The 22,780-nt window shown below is 50.7% G+C and overlaps 1 protein-coding gene across 1 annotated transcript in view; it reads right to left on the bottom strand.

Moving 5' to 3' along the window:
* Positions 1 to 215: 215 nt before the first annotated feature.
* Positions 216 to 22,780, bottom strand: part of PEPD (peptidase D) — a 331,359-nt gene continuing 308,794 nt past the window's right edge. The window contains exons 13-15 of the mRNA XM_063945985.1: positions 13,765 to 13,949; positions 7,478 to 7,669; positions 216 to 666 (exon numbers count right to left, since the gene is read on the bottom strand). Coding sequence (XP_063802055.1) covers positions 514 to 666; positions 7,478 to 7,669; positions 13,765 to 13,949 — 530 coding nt within the window. The 3' untranslated portion in view covers positions 216 to 513. The remainder of the gene's footprint in view (positions 667 to 7,477; positions 7,670 to 13,764; positions 13,950 to 22,780) is intronic.

Raw genomic sequence — 22,780 nt, 5'->3', positions numbered from 1 at the left:
ATGTAGCAGTTTGCGAATGCTGGGAAGAGACAATGGTTACATTGTTGGAGGGCGCACAGAACACACCAACCTCAGGGTACCACGCAACTGTATACAGAGCAGCCCCTTGATGCCGAAGTGGGAGAGGCGGATCTGCCAGTACACATTTCTCCGTTACGCCTTCTCCTGGGTATTAGACACTAGCTGAATCAATAAACAAACAGAGCCCCTTCATATTCCTTGTATTGTTTAAATGCATTTATTTGGTAACTGATATGTTAAAGCATCTGAAAAGCAATAACACAGTTGATTTGCCAAGATGTTCCGCCAACGAAACTGCATCCACTTAGTGAACAGCGCTGGACTTGTATTTAGTTTTATTGACTGTTCAATCTCTACAAGAAACAGAATGATTGGAAGCAGGATCTGAATCGCTCTGTTGCTCTTTGTGATTTGTTTAATAGAAAACGATTAAGGTTGATCAATATAAGGCACAGGAAGTACGCTGGCTGCGCGGGGTCCACGTAAGAGCGCTCACAGCTGCTGGCTGAGAACCACCTTGGTAAGTGTCTTGCCCCCGCCTTTGGTGTCAGCCATGAAAGCTTCGATCTCCTCCACGGTACGCGGAACGCAGGTGAGCAACTCCATGCCCTTCGCGGTGACTGCGATATCATCTTCTATGCGCACCTAAAGAGAAAACACACGATTAAGGCCCCACCCCAGTCAGGTCACAGCCGGGACTTCTGTTGGAATTCTGGTGCTTTAAATAAGTGCAATTTAACAGTGTTTCAGACTTAGGGGGTAACTAAATTCTCTGTGATACTGTATATCGCTGCACACACGCCTGAGAATTACAGTAATACAACATTGCTAATTTTCCTATGGACTTTTATGAGGTGCACGATTAAACTGGCGATGTTGGTGGCTGCAGGAGCACAGAGTACTCTGCCGATGGCACTTTAAGGGCATCGCCTGGTACTGAACCACCTCCTGAAACTCTCTAACAGGAGGAACAAGAGTGGCGCATCATTCCAGAACAAGACATTGCAGATGGTATTGAAGGGAAGATATGCCTTTTTGCAGATGATACAAAGATATGCAACAGAGTAGACACACCGGGAGGGGTAAAACAAATGATTGATGACCTAGGTAGGCTTGAGAAATGGTCAAGAACTTGGCAACTACAGTTTAATGCAAAAAAAATGCAAAATCATGCACTTAGGTCTAAAAAACCCAAAGGCTAAATATAGTATCAAGGGTACTATAATGGAAACTACTGAGGAGGAAAGGGATTTAGGAGTCACTATTTCAAGTGACTTGAAGGCAGGAAAGCAATGCAACAAAGCAATGAGAAAGGCAAGTCAGATGCTTGGTTGCATAGGGAGAGGAATCAGTAGCAGGAAAAAAGAAGTGATAATGCCACTTTATAGGTCATTGGTACGGCCCCATCTGGAATACTGTGTCCAGTTCTGGAGACCATATCTCCAGAAGGATATAAATACATTAGAGAGTGTACAAAGAAGGGTAACTAAAATGGTGCATGGCCTACATCACAAAACGTACCCGGAAAGGCTAAAAGATCTTAACATGTATAGTTTGGAGGAGAGAAGAGAAAGGGGGGACATGATAGAAACTTTCAAATATATCAAGGGTCTTAAAGTTCAGGAGGGAAACATTCTTCAAAGGAAGAGAAATATTAGAACTCGAGGACATACACTGAGACTGGAGGGGGGGGAGGTTCAGGGGAAATTTAAGGAAAAATTACTTCACATAAAGGGTAGTGGATAAGTGGAATACTCTCCCATCAGAGGTGGTAGAGGCTAAGACTGTAGAGCAATTTAAACATGCTTGGGATAGGCATATGAATATCCTTACAAAAAATTAAGGTTCAAAAAGGGTTGAGATTACCTAAAGGATAATAAAAGGGGCAGACTAGATGGGCCAAGTGGTTCTTATCTGCCGGCAAATTCTATGTATGTATGTTTCTAAGATGTAGAATACGGGATATTCCACACTTTCTGACATCACAGTGTCTGACTTCGTGGGTCCCAATTCTCGTCAGCATTCGGACTGTCAACAAGCTAACTACTTCCCACAGGATAGAAATAATCATATAAAACTTTTATCATGTTCATGTATTTGATAGTTTTGTCATAAATGTATAACCAGACTGTGGACCACGTCACCTACAGCCAGTGGAGGTGCCCAATGTGTGCTCAGCAACTCTAATATTCATTACAATGCAGCCTATCCATCCTTTAGGTACCAGCATCTCAGGAGGTCTTTAACCAATTAAACGACTGCTCTCAAATACTGGAGATGTATTAAAAAAAAAAAATTAAGTTAAAATGTAATCAGAGGTGGGAAGTCCCGAGTAGCAGCGGTGCAATTCCCAGAGCAGTGACGTCAGTTTAAAGTGAGAAAAAAAAAAGTATTGCAAGAGAAGGTGGAAGGGACTTTAAGTCACTATCTCACCAACCCTGCATGGGGACACCCTTGATTGAAAGAGCATTTCTAGTGAATGCACTCTCAGTGAGGTCACTGGCTCCTAGTGAATGGATAGGCTGCACTCTCAGTGATGTCACTGGTTCCTAGTGACTGGATAGGCAGCACACTCAGTGATGTCACTGGCTCCTAGTGAATGGATAGGCTGCACTCTCAGTGAGGTCAATGGTTCCCAGTGAATGGATAGGCTGCACTCTCAGTGATGTCACTGGTTTCCAGTGACTGGATAGGCTGCACTCTCAGTGATGTCACTGGTTCCTAGTGAATGGATAGGCTGTACTCCAGCGATGTCACTGGTTCCTAGTGAATGGATAGGCTGCACTCATGAATATTAACTTAGCTCAAAACAAGGCTGCTTCCACTGTGATTACACCACAGGTAAATTAGGCATTTTCTGCAGACTGGCTTGTGTTTCATTTTATTGAACTTTGTTTTTGTTTTTTGTTTTTATAGGAAAATAAAGTAAAATCTACACTATAACAGTGTATAAATACATGTTCTACTTTTCATAAAGTCTTTGAACAATGTAATCTAAGTTCTCTGCCAAAATTTCTAATTTGAGGGCATGCTCTGCTGCACAGACCTGTCGCATCCTGCCGTGCAAAGCACAGCTCCCCTCTGGGGTTAATTATTTAGCATTAATTAGTATAGCTATGTTTTAATTGGTAGCAAAATAGTTCTTTCAGAAACGTAGCTCCTGCCAGCACCTCTAACCAGTTGTGAAGTTACTGTAGGGCAGGAGGCTGCTGTCTGTCTGCGCCAACAATAGTATTTAGGATTACTATAAACAATCTGTCGCCTACACGCAGGGGAAGAGATACCCACCAGAATATGTCTACTAGGAACAGGCGACTTCAGGGATGGAGGCAGCGCAGTCGCCAGGATTACGCCTGTATGGTTATTAAATAGATGAGAGGTCAGAATTGTGCACATCCACTGATGTGGGTGATAATAGGGCGATAGGTCACTCCCTTTACCAACATACGGGTGTAGTATATTTTGTGAAAATAATATTGACATGCTTGTTATTCATGTTAACACTAAGGAAATTCTAACCTGATCAGCATGTCGACACACTGTCTCTGGTATGGTGGTAACATCTGGATGACTTGTGGTGGATCCTGCATCGCTTATGGCAGTAAGTATGTCTAACCCTGCCCCTAGTGCCTAGCCCTAACCTCCCCTCCCGTAGCCTAACCCAAGCCCTCCCACTTGTACCTAACTCTAACCCTGTCTAACCCTCCCCTAGTGCCTAACCCTAATCCCCCCCTACTGCCTATCCCTGCCCCTAGTGCCTAGCCCTAACCTCCCCTCCAGTAGCCTAACCCTAATCCCCCCCTACTGCCTATCCCTGCCCCTAGTGCCTAGCCCTAACCTCCCCTCCCGTAGCCTAACCCAAGCCCTCCCACTAGTACCTAACTCTAACCCTGTCTAATCCTCCCGTACTGCCTAGTCTTAACCTCCCCTCCCATAACCTAGCCCTCACCTCCCCTTGTGCCCAACCCTAACTCCCCCTCCTGTAGCCTAACCCAAGCCCTCCCACTAGTACCTAACTCTAACATTCCCTTCCGCAGGCTAACCCTAACCTCTAACTAGCGCTTAACCCCCCTTTGCATCTTATCCCTAACCCCCTTCCTGCACCCTAACCCTCCCCATAGTGCCTAACTCTAACCCCTCCTCATACATCCTAACCCTTCCACCCGAATACTTACCCTAACCTCCCCCTAGTGCCTACAGTACCTCTGCCTGTAGTGCAGAACTCTAACCTCCCCTACCACAGCCTAACCCTAACCTCTCCCTAGTGCCTAACCCTAAGCCCCTCCCGCATCATAAACCTCCTCTAGTGCCTAACCCTAACCTCTCCTTCCGCAGCCTAACCCTAACCCTTCCCCTACTGCCTATCCCTAACCTCCCTCTAGTGCCTAACCCTAACGTCTCCTTCTGCAACTTAACCCTAACATCCCCCTAGTGCCTAACCCTAACCTCCCCACCTGTAACCTAACCTCCCCCCCTAGTGCCTGACCATAACCTCCCCTCCAGTAGCCTAACCTCTCCCCCTAGTGCCTAACCTCCCCTCCAGTAGCCTAATCTCTCCCCCTAGTGCCTGACACTAACCTCCCCTCCTCATAGCCTTACCATCCCCCTAGTGCCTAACCCTAACCTCCCCTCCTGTAGCCTTACCCTCTCCCTAGTGCCTAACAATAACCTCCCCTCCTGTGGCCTTACCTCTCCCCCTAGTGCCTAATCCTAACCTCCCTCCGGTAGCCTAACCTCTCCCCCTAGTGTTTAACACTAACCTCCCCTCCTATAGCCTAACCTCTCCCCCTAGTGTTAGGCCTAACACTAACTTAGTGCCTAACCCTAACCTCCCCTCCTATAGCCTAACCTCTTCCCCTAGTGCCTAACCCTAACTATCCCTTCCTGTGGCCTTACCTCTCCCCCCAGTGCCTAACACTAACCTCCCCTCCTGTAGCCTTACCCTCCCCCTAGTGCCTAACCCTAACCTCCCCTCCCGCAGCCTATCCCTCCCCGTAGTGCCTAACCCTAACCTGCCCTCCCGCAGCCTTACACTCCACCTAGTGCCTAACCCTAACCTCCCCTCCCGCAGCCTATCCCTCCCCCTAGTGCCTAACCCTAACCTCCCCTCCCGCAGCCTTACCCTCCACCTAGTGCCTAACACTAACCTCCCCTCCTGTAGCCTTACCCTCCCCCTAGTGCCTAACCCTAACCTCCCCTCCCCCTAGTGCCTAACCCTAACCTCCCCTCCCGCAGCCTTACCCTCCACCTAGTGCCTAACCCTAACCTCCCCTCCCGCAGCCTAACCCTCCACCTAGTGCCTAACCCTAACCTCCCCTCCCGCAGCCTAACCCTCCACCTAGTGCCTAACCCTAACCTCGCCTCCCGCAGCCTAACCCTCCACCTAGTTCCTGACACTAACCTCCCCTCCTGTACCCTAACCTCTCCCACTAGTGCCTAACCCTAACCTCCCATCCCCATAGCCTGACCCTTCCCCTAGTGCCTAGCCCTAACCTCCCCTCCTATAGCCTAACCTCTTCCCCTAGTGCCTAACCCTAACTATCCCTTCCTGTGGCCTTACCTCTCCCCCTAGTGCCTAACAGTAACCTCCCCTCCTGTGGCGTTACATCTCCCCCTAGTGCCTAACAGTAACCTCCCCTCCTGTGGCCTTACCTCTCCCCCTAGTGCCTAACCCTAACCTCTCCTCCTGTGGCCTTACCTCTCCCCCTAGTGCCTAACGCTAACCTCTCCTCCTGTGGCCTTACCTCTCCCCCTAGTGCCTAACCCTAACCTCTCCTCCTGTGGCCTTACCTCTCCCCCTAGTGCCTAACACTAACCTCCCCCCGTGGTCCGGGTAGAATGTTGGCATTTCACATGTCAACATTCTGCAGCTGCCAATAATTTCAGTGTCAACATCATACCTAAAATGACGGAGCACACATATCCCAGTTCTGTATTGGAGAGCTGCTGAAAAGAATCTGGTGAGTCTGCAAGGTCTAGAGTGTACTGAATGGTAAGATTGCACCACTCGGAAGCGGCATGAAGTGTCTACACCCTGCCTTACTCTGAGGACAGCACTGGGGCAGATGTATTAACCTAGAGAAGGCATAAAGCAGTGATAAAGCAGTGATAAGTGCAAGGTGATAATGCACCAGCCAATAAGCCCCAATATGTAAATTGACAGTTATGAGCTGATTGGCTGGTGTTGTCACCTTGTACTTATCACTGCTTTATGCCTTCTCCAGGCTTAATACATCTGCCCCAGTGTACGAGGGCTTCTATTGCATATCACTGATTTTCCTCAATCAGGACTGTAGCGGAGGCACGGAGAGCCCCTTCCGGTACAGCGGTCTCTACCTGGAGGAGGTCAGGACTTTATAGAAGATAAAACGTTCATTCTCTATGATGGTGCCAACTCTCTGCAACTTATTAACTTCTAGAGGATACATTTTCTCAAACTAATTAACTTGCAGGTTTAAATTAAATGAATCGTTTATGACGCCAGCTGTGCAAAACTTCACCAGAGAATGTGCCGATGGCGGCGTTTTCTATCTTATCAGTGCGACCCGATAGTCCTGCTCTCCCACTAATGAATCACCCCGCATGATCGACCCTGACCATTCACGTTACATAAAATGAGTCACACTTCATAAAAGGATTGTACTTGAGCATGGTGCTATCAGCGTGATAAGCGGATAGGCGGCTTGAGGCAGGCACGCCTCGCTCAGCAAGTGACAAGGAAAGGGCCGCACGTGGACAAGTGTTGTACGCAGGACGCTGGAGGGTTATATAATGGGTAGTGATGAACGTGGGTGTAAGTCGTTTGTCATGTGTAACAACACTGTCATGTTCTACAGTGCAGCTGAGAAGAAAAATATCACAAAGATCCACTTGTAAGACAGAATTCAGCACAGAACCCAAAGTAACAGGAATCGGTGAGAATATTCTGTAGGTGCTTAATTCTGTCTAAACCTTCCCTGAATGTGTAACACTCCAAGAAAAAAAGAGAGACATTGTTTCCCCCAACACCGTGAATGATAACAGTAACCAGATATAAATCCCACATGATATTAGAATTCAGAGATCTTGGTTACACATATTTGCGCAAATGTGTGAATAAGCCCCAAAGCCGCATCAAGGCATCTCTGTATATTTGGGGTCCCTAGCGCAAATATACAGAGATGCCTTGCTGCGGCTTTGGGGCTTATTCACACATTTGCGCAAATATGTGTAACCAAGATCTTTGAATTCTAATATTATGTGGGATTTATATCTGGTTACTGTTATCATTCAGGGTGCTGGGGGAAACAATGTCTCTCTTTTTTTTCTTGCTTTTTTTCTCGTATATCATCTGTCCTAAGACCTTTACATATAGAATTGTGAAAGTTAAAATTCAAGTAACTTGTGTTCTGTGTTCCTTTAGTAGCAGCAGATGTGAGCTGCCCATAGATCTTTTTGCTCGCCCCAGGTCACTCACCCCACCAAAGCCCCTGAAGCGTTGGAGAACGTCATTATTGATGAAGCACGACTGGGCGGGATTGGCCAGCGCCTGATCTAGAACGTGGTCGATGAAGTAGATCCCTGGCTCAATGGTGAGGACCATGCGTTCTTGCAGAGTCCGGGCCGTGCGAAGGCTCTTCAGTCCTGGCAAGTCAATGCGGTCAACGCCCTGCAGACAAATCACAAATGGATGAAGGAGACGTCTCAAAGAGCAAATCCATATTTACTAACACGGGTCAGGAAAAACCGAGGGCGCTATCGTGCCGTGACGTTACCTCAAGCATGACCTGTCCTCATTACTAAAAGCGTAGTCAGGGGTCTTTGTGCTCTATTAAATACAAGTGCCCCAGCCCAAAATGGCTTTGGTAATGGAAAAGTCTAACCATAGGCCTCCCACTTCCCCCATGTTTTACGGAGGCAAATCCAAAGCCTGGTGCATTGTGGGTGCGCCGTAGGTGGGACAGGTGTGAAGCTGGGGCGTAACCCAATATGCACTTCATATTTGGTACTACTTGTGTGCAAAGTATTATTTTATAACCTCTGTAAAAGACATAGTATTATCCCACCTGCACTTCTACATATTTTCCAGCCACCGCATACCTCATAAACAAGGTAAACAACAAAACTATGTTTATTGGGATCTTTATGCCCGGGGGACAGGTTATTTACTTACAGGAACTACAAAATAATTTCTCAAATAAATTATTTCTCTCAGCGGCATAGGCCCAGCTCAGAACTTCCCCAGTGAGCGACAGCTGGCACGACGCCATCAGACCGCCTTATTACGTCCTCCCGGTACCGGCAGAGAGTCTGCCCCATCTGCAGGGAGAGTCGGGTGGTTTGACCCGTTTTACGCTTCTCTGCCTGTGACGGCCTAGCACTGTGTAATACAACAGCCATGCCCCGTGTATGCTGGCCATATGGCGGAGCCCACCTAGGGAACACATGGCCCCCCGTCATACAACGAGGCCGCTTTACGTTCCCAATACACCCGAAGAAACAGCCTTATTCTGTCCCTGTAACACTGTGCCTGAACCGTCTAAAGCGGCCATGTCCAAACTGCGGCCCTCCAGCTGTTGAGAAACTACACATCCCAGCATGCCCTGACACAGCTTTAGCATTCTCTGACAGCAAAATTGTGTCAGGGCATGCTGGGATATGTAGTTTCACAACAGCTGGAGGGCCGCAGTTTGGACATGGCTGGTCTAAAGCAAGACAGGCTGGGTCTGCGTAGTAGCTGTGCAACCAAGTTCCAGCACAAATTTAGCAAGGAACAACGCCCCCCCCTACCACCGCCACCTTCATCTTTACACAGGAAGCTTGGTCTAGTGGTACTACCACAGTAGGTGGATTGCAATAGAGGCATGCTTGGATTTGTAGTCCCACAACCGGCCTGCATGGTACAATAGCTGTGTGTTTTAACCGTAGAATAAGAACTAGTTTGTCTGGCGCAGAATAAGATGCTTTATTATCTCACTGTAAACACGTTCCTGGAAGACCAGCGCTATCGGACCAGCGCAGAACGGAAACTGTAGTCTCCCCTTTCCCTTTGCCGTCCAGGTTGTGCTGAAACTCTAAATAAACAGCACAGCCAATCAGTCAGCCTACATCAGCCAAAAGATCTGTAACAATATGTTCTTCTGTCACAGAGAAACTACAATTTAAGCTCTGGAACACACAACGTAACCCTGCTCCAACTTGTAACAAGCGGGAGAGTATACTTTGGCCACTGGAAAATAGAAACCTAATCAGAGAGAGTGCGAACACAAAATGGAATCAGCTGTTGGATGGAGCGGTAATGTGCGATGGAACGGAGCCACCTCCAGGCTGACGAGAACAGCAAAACTCCCACCTCACACTGACAGGGTCTTGGTGGATAATGTCAGGAGGACCCTGTGGTCTCGCAAACGCTGCCAAAGAAACGGGGGGGGGGGGGGGGTGGGGGGGGGGGCTTCTCTCCAAACTTTAGCACCAGCGTTTGCAGCCAATACGCACATTCTGTGAGACCAGTAACACTTTCTGCATATTGAATCAGGAGGATATATAAAGAAAGGCAATTGCTTGATACAACAGTATTGTGTGCAGTGACTGTGGCCGGAAACTACAACTTGCACAATTCATTGCAAACAGTCCTCCAATAACAGCGATGAACAGTATCGGCCACTCGCCTGTGGTATCACCACCAAGCGGCCTGTAATACCAGCAGAGAAGGTAACACAAAATCTAGTACAAAACGGAAAAGGATGGGCTAGGCACTACAGCTGCTGTGGAACTACACATCCCAGCATTTCCTATGAGGAAAACTGGGTGTGATGTGTAGCCGCACAGCAGCTGGAGTGCCACAGGTTGCCTAGACATTGCATATTACAGCCCGTTGCCCATAGCAACCAAAACAAACAGTACTTTCCCACAAAAGGACGGGCATCAATGCATGTAACGAAGCCCACTTATCCGTAATACATAGAGGTGACGGTGTCACCGTGAGGCAGGTGTACCAACAGAATAAAGAACTGAATTGACACGTTCATCTCTGCTAGCATTAAGTGTGCTGTCTGGCCCAGCGGCAGCGAATCCCTTATCTCTATCACTAATAACGTTGTGAATAACCGTATTCCTTATTACAGATGTAACAGGAGTGCGGTTACTATGAGAGACGACATCTAATGCAACACACGCCATCTCTCCTTACAGCAACAAGTGGCAGTACTGACAGACGCCGGAACAGCGCAGTGACGCCGGAACAGGGCAGTGAGCCCGTCTTCTGTTGCCCGGGGGAATCCGTTATTAACTTTTTGTGATTTAGTAAATACACGTATACAGTATATATGCTATATTGTATAGAATTCTGTAAGACAGTGTCTCTCAAACGTACGACTCTATGGTGGTCACGCACACTGCAATTTTTGCTGCTCGTGCGATCAACCTGACGCCGCCTATGGGGGAGTGTATTTTAGCTTAGCAGGGGTGCGATCGCTTGTGCAGCCCTGCTATGCTAAAAAAGTTTTGTGCAGAACAAGACCAGACCTACTTACCCTGTGCGACGGATCCAGCGATGAAGGTCCCGGAATTGACGTCAGACATCCGCCCTCCAAACGCCTGGACACACCTGCGTTCGGATCTCCACGCCCGGAAAGCCTCCCCGCTGTCAATCTTCTTGCGATCGCGCTAGCGATCACTTTATTCTTTCTTCTGGTCATTGCCCGGCGACGGCTGTCGCTGGGCAATGACGCGCTTACGCATTGCGGGCGCCGCGCATGCGCATGTCCGACCTGTTCGCATCGCAGCGATGAACAGCAGCGTGCTAACGGGTCGGAATGACCCCCTATGTACTAAGGGGGTCATTCCGAGTTGATCGCTCGCTAGCAACTTTTTGCAGCGCTGCGATCAGGTTAAATCTCGGCAAAACTGCGCATGCTTATGCACCACAATGCGCAGGCGCATCGTACGGGTACTAAGAGGATCGGTGCTGGGCGATGGATTTAACGAAGAATCCATTCGCACAGCCGTTCGCAAGAAGATTGACAGGAAGAGGGCGTTTGTGGGTGGCAACTGACCGTTTTCAGGGAGTGTTTGTAAAAATGCAGGCGTGTCCAAGCGTTTTCAGGGCGGGTGTCTGACGTCAATTCCGGGACCGGACAGGCTGAAGTGATCGCAGCGGCTGAGTAAGTCCAGAGCTACTCTGAAACTGCAAAAAATCTTTTTTGTGCCGTCGGCTGCAAAAGCGTTCGCACACTTGCAAAAAAAAACAAAAAAAAACACTCCCCTATAGGCGGCGACTATCTGATTGCAGCGCTGCAAAAGTTGCTAGCGAGCGATCAACTCGGAATGACCCCCTAAGCCTTAGAGAGAAAGTGGAGAGAGGTAAAGTACCAGCCAACCAGCTACTTTCAAACACAGCCTGTAACATGACAGTCAGGAGCTGGTACTTTATCTCTCTCCGATGCTCGGTACTTGAAACCGCTTTGTCCTCAGGAATATTTAGTACCACCTGTAGATCTATTGTTTCAGGGCCCTGTTCAGGTGTTGACCTGCGCGTGCGCGAACTCTCCCACTGCGGTAACCTCCCGAAAGAATGCGGCCGCAACATGACTGACAGCAACGGGTGGGCGGCGTTGCGGGAGAGTGCCATCGGAAACGGAGGTGGATTCGGTACGGCCAAGCTGGATGATCTGGAAAACATGCACTGTTAGGGTTTCACGAGTACTGGGTTTGAGAGCCCCGCCCCCTCTGTTCCAGTTCTCACTGACTGCCTGAGACACACTGGGCCCGATTCACTATGGATCGCAACTGAGGCCGAGATAGCGATGTTCACAAATGTGCTCTTGCTAAAATTTGCATGTGAAGAGCCTCCCAGAAAGGATAAAGGGGGTCATTCCGAGTTGATCGCTAGTTGCATTCGCTCGCTGTGCAGCGATGAGGCAAAAAAAGGCACTTCTGCGCATGCGGCGCAATGCGCCCGCGCGACGTACTATTACAAGTTTCACACAAGGTCAAGTGAAGCTTTTCAGTCGCACTGCTGGCCGCAGAGTGATTGACAGGAAGTGGGCGTTTCTGGGTGTCAGCTGACCGTTTTCAGGGAGTGTTCGAAAAAACGCAGGCGTGCCAGGAAAAACGCAGGCGTGGCTGGGGAACGCAGGGCGTGTTTGTGACGTCAAAACAGGAACTGGACAGTCTGAAGTGATCGCAAGCGCTGAGTAGGTATTGAGCTACTCTGAAACTACACAATATTTTTTTATAGCCGCTCTGCGATCCTTTCGTTCGCACTTCTGCTAAGCTAAAATACACTCCCAGTGGGAGGCGGCATAGCGTTTGCACGGCTGCTAAAAACTGCTAGCGAGCGAACAACTCGGAATGACCCCCAAAAGACGCACTTCGATGCATTAGCAGATTCGCAATGCACACACAAAAAAAGGACACCATCGACTTTTGCGACTGACCTCAGCATACTCTAATCAATAAGAATGCAGTCACACCGGGCGCCATCTTTTTGAACGCAGCGCTCGCAGAGGACGTCAGATACACGCCCCGAAAACGGCCATGACATGCCTGCGTTTTCCCCAACCAATTCCCCACAAACGCCATGTTACCACCCACAAACGGTCAGTTCCTGTCAATCGAAATGCGTACTCTTTACAATTAGGCTGCATACGTAAGACGATCACATTTTGCCCGTCGCGCCCATGCCTTGCGCAGTCTGACGATAAGCACTCACTGCGTGCAATCTCACATTTGCAATTGGTAATGAATGTGCCATTGCCTCCCCAAACACCAGGTAAGACTCAACAAGAGCGCTTGTCCTGTCCGCACCGCAACTGCTATCAGCTAGCACCGTGCTGGCTCTCTCTTAAGGGCCCCATACACTAGAACGATAATGCCTGATTTCATCCGATTTCGGGCGTTCGGCCCGATATATCGGATGAAATCGGGCATTTTGGAGGTGTTTCCGATCGGATGCGCGTTCCCGTGAGCATCGGATCCTCCAGATTGACCGTGCTGCACTAACGATCGTGTCCGACCCCGCAGGCGTGGCTGGGATCGCCCAAGATACATCGTATGCAAAAGGACAGCGTACGATGTATCTTGGCCGATCCTGCCGCCTGGGAGGCTGCCGGGGTGATTGCCTGCGACATGACGGTCGGACATGCCGCGTTAGTGTATGGGGCCCTTTACACTGATCTCTGGCAGTACGGGAATTTTATACCTCAGTCTTTACTGATGCAAGTGGAAATGTATTCTGCCCCCAGTGTGGAAAGCTGGCAGATCCTTGTTACACTTGCCGGCTACTGGTGCCAGGCCGGTAACCCACATGGATTTAGTAGGATGGAGAGCGATTGCAATACGGGTGATGGTGGTGGTCTGGCCCTGAGACTCCTGGGGACCAGTCAGTCTCCCTGGGGCCACAGTACGCTGCAGACAAGACGTTTGCCATATACATGTGCCCAATAAGCAATGATGCCACCACGCTCTTCATCAGGCTCCTGCGTCTGGGGACAGCTCCCGTGGTCCTGCTGGTCTTACAGGTGCAGGGATGAGACTATACAGACATGAAACCACAGGGGGGGGGGGGCTGGCAATGAAGGAACCACCAGATAACTAGACGTGACACAGAGGTAATGGATTATTTAACCAGCAACAGAGCAAACACCAGCGGAGACAAAGGATACACAGAGAGGAAATGTTACACCAGCAGCAGGGACGCCGGGGAGTCAGGATGCTGAGTGGTACGTCATAGGCATGGGTGGCCCTCATGTATACAGCACTGACCTCTGGGTAGCCTCCAACGTCATGGACATCAATCCCAAGGAAATGACCCAGTCCGTGCGGCATGAAGACCGCGCCCATGTGAGCCTTCATCATGTCCTCCACATCGCCCTTCAAGATGCCAATCCTGGTCAGTTCCTCCAGATGGATGCGGTCCGCCAGTCGGTGCATATCCGGCCACGCCACCCCTGAGAAGAGGCACAGGTTATATATATATATATATATATATATATATATATATATACACACACACACACACATACATCCTGTTGACACAATACATCCTATAGACACAATATAACAATCTACAGACACAATACAACAACCTCTACACACAATTACCTACAAAATGTTCTCAAATAAAACCTTGTTGACCTTTGTGAGGTGTCCCCTACGCCTTCCGCACCGATGACCTGACTATAATACACACGTCTGTATAAACGCAGAGTGCTGGCGTCACTACCTGGGTGTATATTAGTCTGGATAATGCCCCCTACTTATTATGGATACTAGAAGTCAGCTGACACATGGGGTGGTCTTCAGGTTGCCGACTGTCGGGATCCCGGCGCACAGTATACCGGCGCCGGAATCCCGACAGTCGGCATACCGTCAGATTTTCTCCCTCGTGGGGGTCCACGACATCCCTGGAGGGAGAATAAATAGTGTGGCACGCGTAGCTCGCAACCATGCCTGCAGCGCGCCGAGTGCAGCGAGCCCGCAAGAGGCTCATTTGCGCTCACGACGCTGTCGGTATGCTGGCGGTCGGGCTCCCGGCGCCGGTATGCTGGTCGCCGGGAGCCCGGCATACCATACTACACCCGACACATGGGTGACCTGTATAACAGCACGGGGCTGCTCCGGTCTATGATCTCCTGAGCAGGGTATAAGAGGAATAGAATATACAGCACAGGGTACATTACCATACTAGTGGCCGACCAAACTTTACCTCAGTATTAACATAGAATGTGACGGCAGATAAGAACCACTTGGCCCATCTAGTCTGCCCCTTTTTTATCCTTTAGGTCAGAGGTTCTCAAACTCGGTCCTCAGGACCCCACACAGTGCATGTTTTGCAGGTAACCCAGCAGGTGCACAGGTGTATTAATTACTCACTGACACATTTTAAAAGGTCCACAGGTGGAGCTAATTATTTCACTTGCGATTCTGTCAGGAGACCTGCAAAACATGCACTGTGTGGGGTCCTGAGGACCGAGTTTGAGAACCTCTGCTTTAGGTAATCTCAATCCTTTTTTATCCTTATTTCTTTGTAAGGATATCCTTATGTCTATCCCATGCATGTTACATTGCTCTACTGTCTTATCCTCTACCACCTCTGATGGGAGGCTATTCCACTTATCCACTACCCTTTCTGTGAAGTAATTTTTCCTCATATTTCTCCTGAACCTCCCCCCCTCCAGTCTCACTGCATGTCCTCGTGTCCTATTGCTTCTCTTCATTTGGAGAATGTTTCCCTCCTGGACTTTGTTAAGACCCTTGATATATGTGACAGTCTCTATCATGTCCCCCCTTTCCCTCCTCTGCTCCACACTATACATAGTGAGATCTAATAGTCTTTCCGGGTAAGTTGTGTGATGTCGGCCATGCACCATTTTAGTTGCCCGTCTCTAATGTATTAATATCCTTCTACAGATATGGCCTCCAGAACTGGACGCAGTATTCCAGATGGGGCCGTACCAATGACCTATACAGTATTCTCTGCGCTCAGCATAGAAAGCCATGCACCATGGACACTACAATCCCTCTGTGCTGTAAGATAGGTCGCTCCGTCATACTTACCTGCCTGGTGATTATCACATCTGTAAAAGTGCCTATCTAACCCCCCATTTATGTCCCGGCCCCACCACACAGTAAATAGGGGAGCACGCTACTGAAGGAGACTGGAAAGGCTTGGGGTAAATCTTCATTTTCGGATTACGATGCCCAGTAGGGGGCAGTACCTATTGATGGGGCTGTGCAGAGTGAATGGAAAGGAGAACGACTTAATTAAAATGGGACCGGAGACACGTGATTCATCATTTATATTATTATTATCCTTTATTTATATGGCGCCACATAGGATCCGCAGCGCCCAATTACAGAGTAAACAAATAAGCAAAACATGAAGACAGTGACTTACAGTTCAATACAATATAGGACAAGTACAGGGAATATAAACATGGCTGCGTCAGTAAACCGCACTGAAATAAGTTTCAGGGGGCAGAAAACCGAGGGATTTGGCGCCATTAAAGGAAGTATTGAAAAGAAGATAAGTTAAGTAAGAGACGTAAAAGCACATGAGGGAAGAGGGCCCTGCTCGTGAGAGCTTACATTCTAAAGGGGAGGGGCACACAGACCGGGGTGACACAAATAGGTGAGTAGCGGGGGCCACTACGGTGCTTCTAATGTCCCACGCCAGGTCCGCCTCACAGGGGAAATGCGGGACTGTCCCGGCAGGACTGTAAGTATGGCTCGGGATGTCAGGGCAGTGCCGCTGAGTACGTACATGGTCCCCTTGTGTCACCCAGCTTCGCAAACACTTGGAAGAGTAAAAAGGTTCAAAGACCGATACAACTTATCTGGCAGGTTTAAGCCAAACTAAACAGACGTGATTACTGGCTGTACAGAGGACCTTTCACCCGCACACAAACCCATATACTACCAGCTATAAGGTAAAGGACCACTACACCCAAACCGGATTTTACTTGGTATGAACCATGAAGATATAGGACTGTGCTCTGCATTAACCTAGTATTCATATATAAGGGAGGCTAGATATAGACTATGGGGGGGGGGGGGGCTAGGGTTAGGCTGTAGGAAGGGGGACTTAGGGTTCGGCACCCCCGGGGAGGGTTAGGGTCAGGCTGCTGGGGTGGGGGAGGAAAGGGTTAGATTTAGGCCACAGAAAGGGGTGGTTAGAGTTCGGCACCGATTGGGAGGGTTAGGCTCAGGCTGTGGGGATGGTGTGCGTGTATATATATATATATATATATATATATATATATATATATAATTAGCCACCCACCACAGACAGCTGAAGCTACTACATTATCAGGACTGTGTCGTCATGGGGACAGTGTGCCGTCACCCAGCAATCCGCCCTCCCTGTTCCTGCACACAGGTTCTGCAGGGCAGGTCTGCCAGCCTGCCAGTCACTCTCTGTCTGCCGTGTCTCGCTCCCTGCTAACATGACAGGCTGCTGCAGATGAGTATAGAACACAAATGGACTTGTTTCGATGTATACTGTAGCTAGGCTTACCATACTATTCCCTTAAACTGGAACGCTCATGAATTACGTGGGTTCTGTGGCCGGCGGACTTCACGGGGTATATTTACTAAAGGTCGATTTGATTTATTTGAATCAATTAAAATCGATCCTTAATGTTGAGCTTCCAGGGATAACACATTTAGATGTTTTTTTTATATTCATTTCTAAATGTCAGTAAATGTGTGTTTTAGCCCTGGAAAACCCAACATCATTTAAGATCGATTGAAATCAGCCTTTAGTAAATATACCCCCGAGCCTGCGTGTCACCTGGTTTTAATCAGCCACAGAACCTGTGTAATCCATGAGCGTCCCAGTTTACAGGGACAGTATGGTCACCCTAAGGCACAGAGGACGCCAATTATCTTCTGCGTATTATTACGCTCAGCAGTGACAGTCATGTAATGGATGGCAGGAAACGCAGTATACTGATCAGGATGTGGGCCGGAACTGCGTGTGCGCCGTGGCATGGCAGCTTTTGTTGCCTAGCGATCGCCACTGAGACAGAGGCGGTCGCTGGGTGGGAGGGGGCTGAACGGATGCGTTAAGCCGCCGTTTAGGGGGAGCAGTCCGGCCAACGCAGGCGTGGCCGGACCGTTGGGGGGGGGGGGGGGGGGGGGAAGGGCGTGCCGCGGCAGCTGCACAGCTACAATCAACTTGGAATGACCCCCATTGTCCGCTCTTTATAGGGGCTGATCCTGCGGCGGACACAGAAGCACCCAGCAGTGGCTACTGGCGGCCGCTCAGTCCTGCCCGTGTGTACACCGCTGCGTCTGAAAGTGCAAGAATGGAGGCGCCCACTGTCGGCGTCTGTACATGCAGCAATGCCGATGGGTGAGTCTTTAAAACGCATCAGAACTTCCCCCCTCCCCACTACATTGTTAATAAACCTCTCTATGCATGCGCCTGAAAATCGCAGCTTCCACTCTGCACGAACACAAACCGGGACACATTCACTACGCCGGACGTGAACAAACCGCCACCTCCGCATCAGACCCGCAATGCGGCTGGCACGGACTGTCCCAGCAGACACGTGGGCAGTGCGGGTGACACTGATGAAGTGTATATATTCCCAATGCTACACCAGACCAGAACATCCTGCCGCACGTGCAGGGCACAAGCAGTTTCCTAACGTCGGGGCAGATTTATTAACCCTGGAGAAGTGATAAAGAATTGATAAGTGCAAGGTGATAACGCACCAGCCAATCAGCTCCTAACTGTCATTTTTCAAACCTGTAATGATTGGCTGCTGCGTTCTCTCTTCTCCAGGCTTAACACATCTGCCCCATACTGTGCAAATTCCGCATTGCACCATGTCTGCATGTGTTACAGATCACCGTACTGAAACACGGACGCGCGCATACGATTCATAGCCATATTTTTAATAAAAGGATGAATATTAATATTAAGCAGATTCTCCTACATACAGCATATAAAAAACATTTTTTTTTGTACTGTACGAGGGTAAAATATGGCCTGCCACTGTCGCCAAAATCCAGGGGACCTGCGCAGGAGGAGGGGTTCAGCAACTGCTGTATTGCTGGAGTGCACTTTGCTGCAGATCCAGCATGAGACACGCGGAGGCAGTAACCATTAGCTGTACAGATACATATTCAGACCATGCAGACATGGCACGTAAAGCCAGACCCCCTCCCCCCTCACACAGCTGGATAGGAAGTGTCCTTGCACTATGGAAGGTACCCCCCCACCCCCCATACAGAGGGGAAAAAAATCTGCTGATGGTATGTCTGTTTAATCCTTCCACGCCTGCCAAATGATAGAATGTGTAATACAGGTCAGTGAACCAATGGCCAGGCCGCTCTGGGAGGGCGAGAGACCAGCAGACTTTTAGATGGCGTACTCGGCAGCCAGCCACTGATTATGAACACAGCCAACTGTACGAGACAATAGACCACCTTTCCCAACTGCACTCACGGGGGAGCTGGTCATCTCAGCCAGAGTCCAGCGACTCACAGGGGAGCTGGTCATGTAAGCCAGAGTCCAGCGAATCACAGGGGAGCTGGTCATGTAAGCCAGAGTCCAGCGACTCACAGGGGAGCTGGTCATGTAAGCCAGAGTCCAGCGAATCACAGGGGAGCTGGTCATGTAAGCCAGAGTCCAGCGACTCACAGGGGAGCTGGTCATGTAAGCCAGAGTCCAGCGAATCACAGGGGAGCTGGTCATGTAAGCCAGAGTCCAGCGAATCACAGGGGAGCTGGTCATCTAAGCCAGAGTCCAGCGACTCACAGGGGAGCTGGTGATCTAAGCCAGAGTCCAGCGACTCACAGGGGAGCTGGTCATCTAAGCCAGAGTCCAGCGACTCACAGGGGAACTTGTCATCTAAGCCAGGGAGTCAGCGACTCACAGGGGAGCTGGTCATCTAAGCCAGGGAGTCAGCGACTCACAGGGGAGCTGGTCATCTAAGCCAGGGAGTCAGCGACTCACAGGGGAGCTGGTCATCTAAGCCAGAGTCCAGCGACTCACAGGGGAGCTGGTCATCTAAGCCAGAGTCCAGCAACTCACAGGGGAGCTGGTCATCTCAGCCAGAGTCCAGCGACTCACAGGGGAGCTGGTCATCTAAGCCAGAGTCCAGCAAGTTACAGGGGAGCTAGTCATCTAAGACAGGGAGTCAGCGACTCACAGGGGAGCTGGTCATCTCAGCCAGAGTCCAGCGACTCACAGGGGAGCTGGTCATCTAAGCCAGAGTCCAGCGACTCACAGGGGAGCTGGTCATCTCAGCCAGAGTCCAGCGACTCACAGGGGAGCTGGTCATCTCAGCCAGAGTCCAGCGACTCACAGGGGAGCTGGTCATCTCAGCCAGAGTCCAGCGACTCACAGGGGAGCTGGTCATCTCAGCCAGAGTCCAGCGACTCACAGGGGAGCTGGTCATCTCAGCCAGAGGCCAGCGACTCACAGGGGAGCTGGTCATCTCAGCCAGAGGCCAGCGACTCACAGGGGAGCTGGACATCTCAGCCAGAGTCCAGCGACTCACAGGGGAGCTGGTCATGTAAGCCAGAGTCCAGCGACTCACAGGGGAGCTGGTCATGTAAGCCAGAGTCCAGCGAATCACAGGGGAGCTGGTCATCTAAGCCAGTGTCCAGCAATTTACAGGGGAACTTGTCATCTAAGCCAGGAGTCAGCGACTCACAGGGGAGCTGGTCATCTAAGCCAGAGTCCAGCGACTCACAGGGGAGCTGGTCATCTAAGCCAGAGTCCAGCAACTCACAGGGGAGCTGGTCATCTAAGCCAGAGTCCAGCAACTCACAGGGGAGCTGGTCATCTAAGCCAGAGTCCAGCAAGTTACAGGGGAGCTAGTCATCTAAGACAGGGAGTCAGCGACTCACAGGGGAGCTGGTCATTTCAGCCAGAGTCCAGCGACTCACAGGGGAGCTGGTCATTTAAGCCAGAGTCCAGCGACTCACAGGGGAGCTGGTCATCTCAGCCAGAGTCCAGCGACTCACAGGGGAGCTGGTCATCTAAGCCAGAGTCCAGCGACTCACAGGGGAGCTGGTCATCTCAGCCAGAGTCCAGCGACTCACAGGGGAACTTGTCATCTAATCCAGGGAGTCAGCGACTCACAGGGGAGCTGGTCATCTAAGCCAGAGTCCAGCGACTCACAGGGGAGCTGGTCATCTAAGCCAGAGTCCAGCAACTCACAGGGGAGCTGGTCATCTAAGCCAGAGTCCAGCAAGTTACAGGGGAGCTAGTCATCTAAGACAGGGAGTCAGCGACTCACAGGGGAGCTGGTCATCTAAGCCAGAGTCCAGCGACTCACAGGGGAGCTGGTCATCTCAGCCAGAGTCCAGCGACTCACAGGGGAGCTGGTCATCTCAGCCAGAGGCCAGCGACTCACAGGGGAGCTGGTCATCTCAGCCAGAGGCCAGCGACTCACAGGGGAGCTGGTCATGTAAGCCAGAGTCCAGCGACTCACAGGGGAGCTGGTCATGTAAGCCAGAGTCCAGCGAATCACAGGGGAGCTGGTCATCTAAGCCAGTGTCCAGCAATTTACAGGGGAACTGGTCATCTAAGCCAGGGAGTCAGCGACTGACAGGGGAGCTGGTCATCTAAGCCAGGGAGTCAGCGACTCACAGGGGAGCTGGTCATCTAAGCCAGGGAGTCAGCGACTCACAGGGGAGCTGGTCATCTAAGCCAGAGTCCAGCAACTCACAGGGGAGCTGGTCATCTAAGCCAGAGTCCAGCAACTCACAGGGGAGCTGGTCATCTAAGCCAGAGTCCAGCAACTCACAGGGGAGCTGGTCATCTAAGCCAGAGTCCAGCAAGTTACAGGGGTGCTAGTCATCTAAGACAGGGAGTCAGCGACTCACAGGGGAGCTGGTCATCTCAGCCAGAGTCCAGCGACTCACAGGGGAGCTGGTCATCTAAGCCAGAGTCCAGCGACTAACAGGGGAGCTGGTCATCTCAGCCAGAGTCCAGCGACTCACAGGGGAGCTGGTCATCTAAGCCAGAGTCCAGCGACTCACAGGGGAACTTGTCATCTAAGCCAGGGAGTCAGCAACTCACAGGGGAGCTGGTCATCTAAGCCAGGGAGTCAGCGACTCACAGGGGAGCTGGTCATCTAAGCCAGAGTCCAGCGACTCACAGGGGAGCTGGTCATCTAAGCCAGAGTCCAGCGACTCACAGGGGAACTTGTCATCTAAGCCAGGGAGTCAGCGACTCACAGGGGAGCTGGTCATCTAAGCCAGGGAGTCAGCGACTCACAGGGGAGCTGGTCATCTAAGCCAGGGAGTCAGCGACTCACAGGGGAGCTGGTCATCTAAGCCAGAGTCCAGCGACTCACAGGGGAGCTGGTCATCTAAGCCAGAGTCCAGCAACTCACAGGGGAGCTGGTCATCTCAGCCAGAGTCCAGCGACTCACAGGGGAGCTGGTCATCTAAGCCAGAGTCCAGCAAGTTACAGGGGAGCTAGTCATCTAAGACAGGGAGTCAGCGACTCACAGGGGAGCTGGTCATCTCAGCCAGAGTCCAGCGACTCACAGGGGAGCTGGTCATCTAAGCCAGAGTCCAGCGACTCACAGGGGAGCTGGTCATCTCAGCCAGAGTCCAGCGACTCACAGGGGAGCTGGTCATCTCAGCCAGAGTCCAGCGACTCACAGGGGAGCTGGTCATCTCAGCCAGAGTCCAGCGACTCACAGGGGAGCTGGTCATCTCAGCCAGAGTCCAGCGACTCACAGGGGAGCTGGTCATCTCAGCCAGAGGCCAGCGACTCACAGGGGAGCTGGTCATCTCAGCCAGAGGCCAGCGACTCACAGGGGAGCTGGTCATCTCAGCCAGAGTCCAGCGACTCACAGGGGAGCTGGTCATGTAAGCCAGAGTCCAGCGACTCACAGGGGAGCTGGTCATGTAAGCCAGAGTCCAGCGAATCACAGGGGAGCTGGTCATCTAAGCCAGTGTCCAGCAATTTACAGGGGAACTTGTCATCTAAGCCAGGAGTCAGCGACTCACAGGGGAGCTGGTCATCTAAGCCAGAGTCCAGCGACTCACAGGGGAGCTGGTCATCTAAGCCAGAGTCCAGCAACTCACAGGGGAGCTGGTCATCTAAGCCAGAGTCCAGCAACTCACAGGGGAGCTGGTCATCTAAGCCAGAGTCCAGCAAGTTACAGGGGAGCTAGTCATCTAAGACAGGGAGTCAGCGACTCACAGGGGAGCTGGTCATTTCAGCCAGAGTCCAGCGACTCACAGGGGAGCTGGTCATTTAAGCCAGAGTCCAGCGACTCACAGGGGAGCTGGTCATCTCAGC

This window comes from Pseudophryne corroboree, chromosome 11, assembly GCF_028390025.1.
Source record: "Pseudophryne corroboree isolate aPseCor3 chromosome 11, aPseCor3.hap2, whole genome shotgun sequence".
NCBI lineage: Eukaryota > Metazoa > Chordata > Amphibia > Anura > Myobatrachidae > Pseudophryne > Pseudophryne corroboree.
This window is presented reverse-complemented; position numbering and strand designations above follow the sequence as displayed.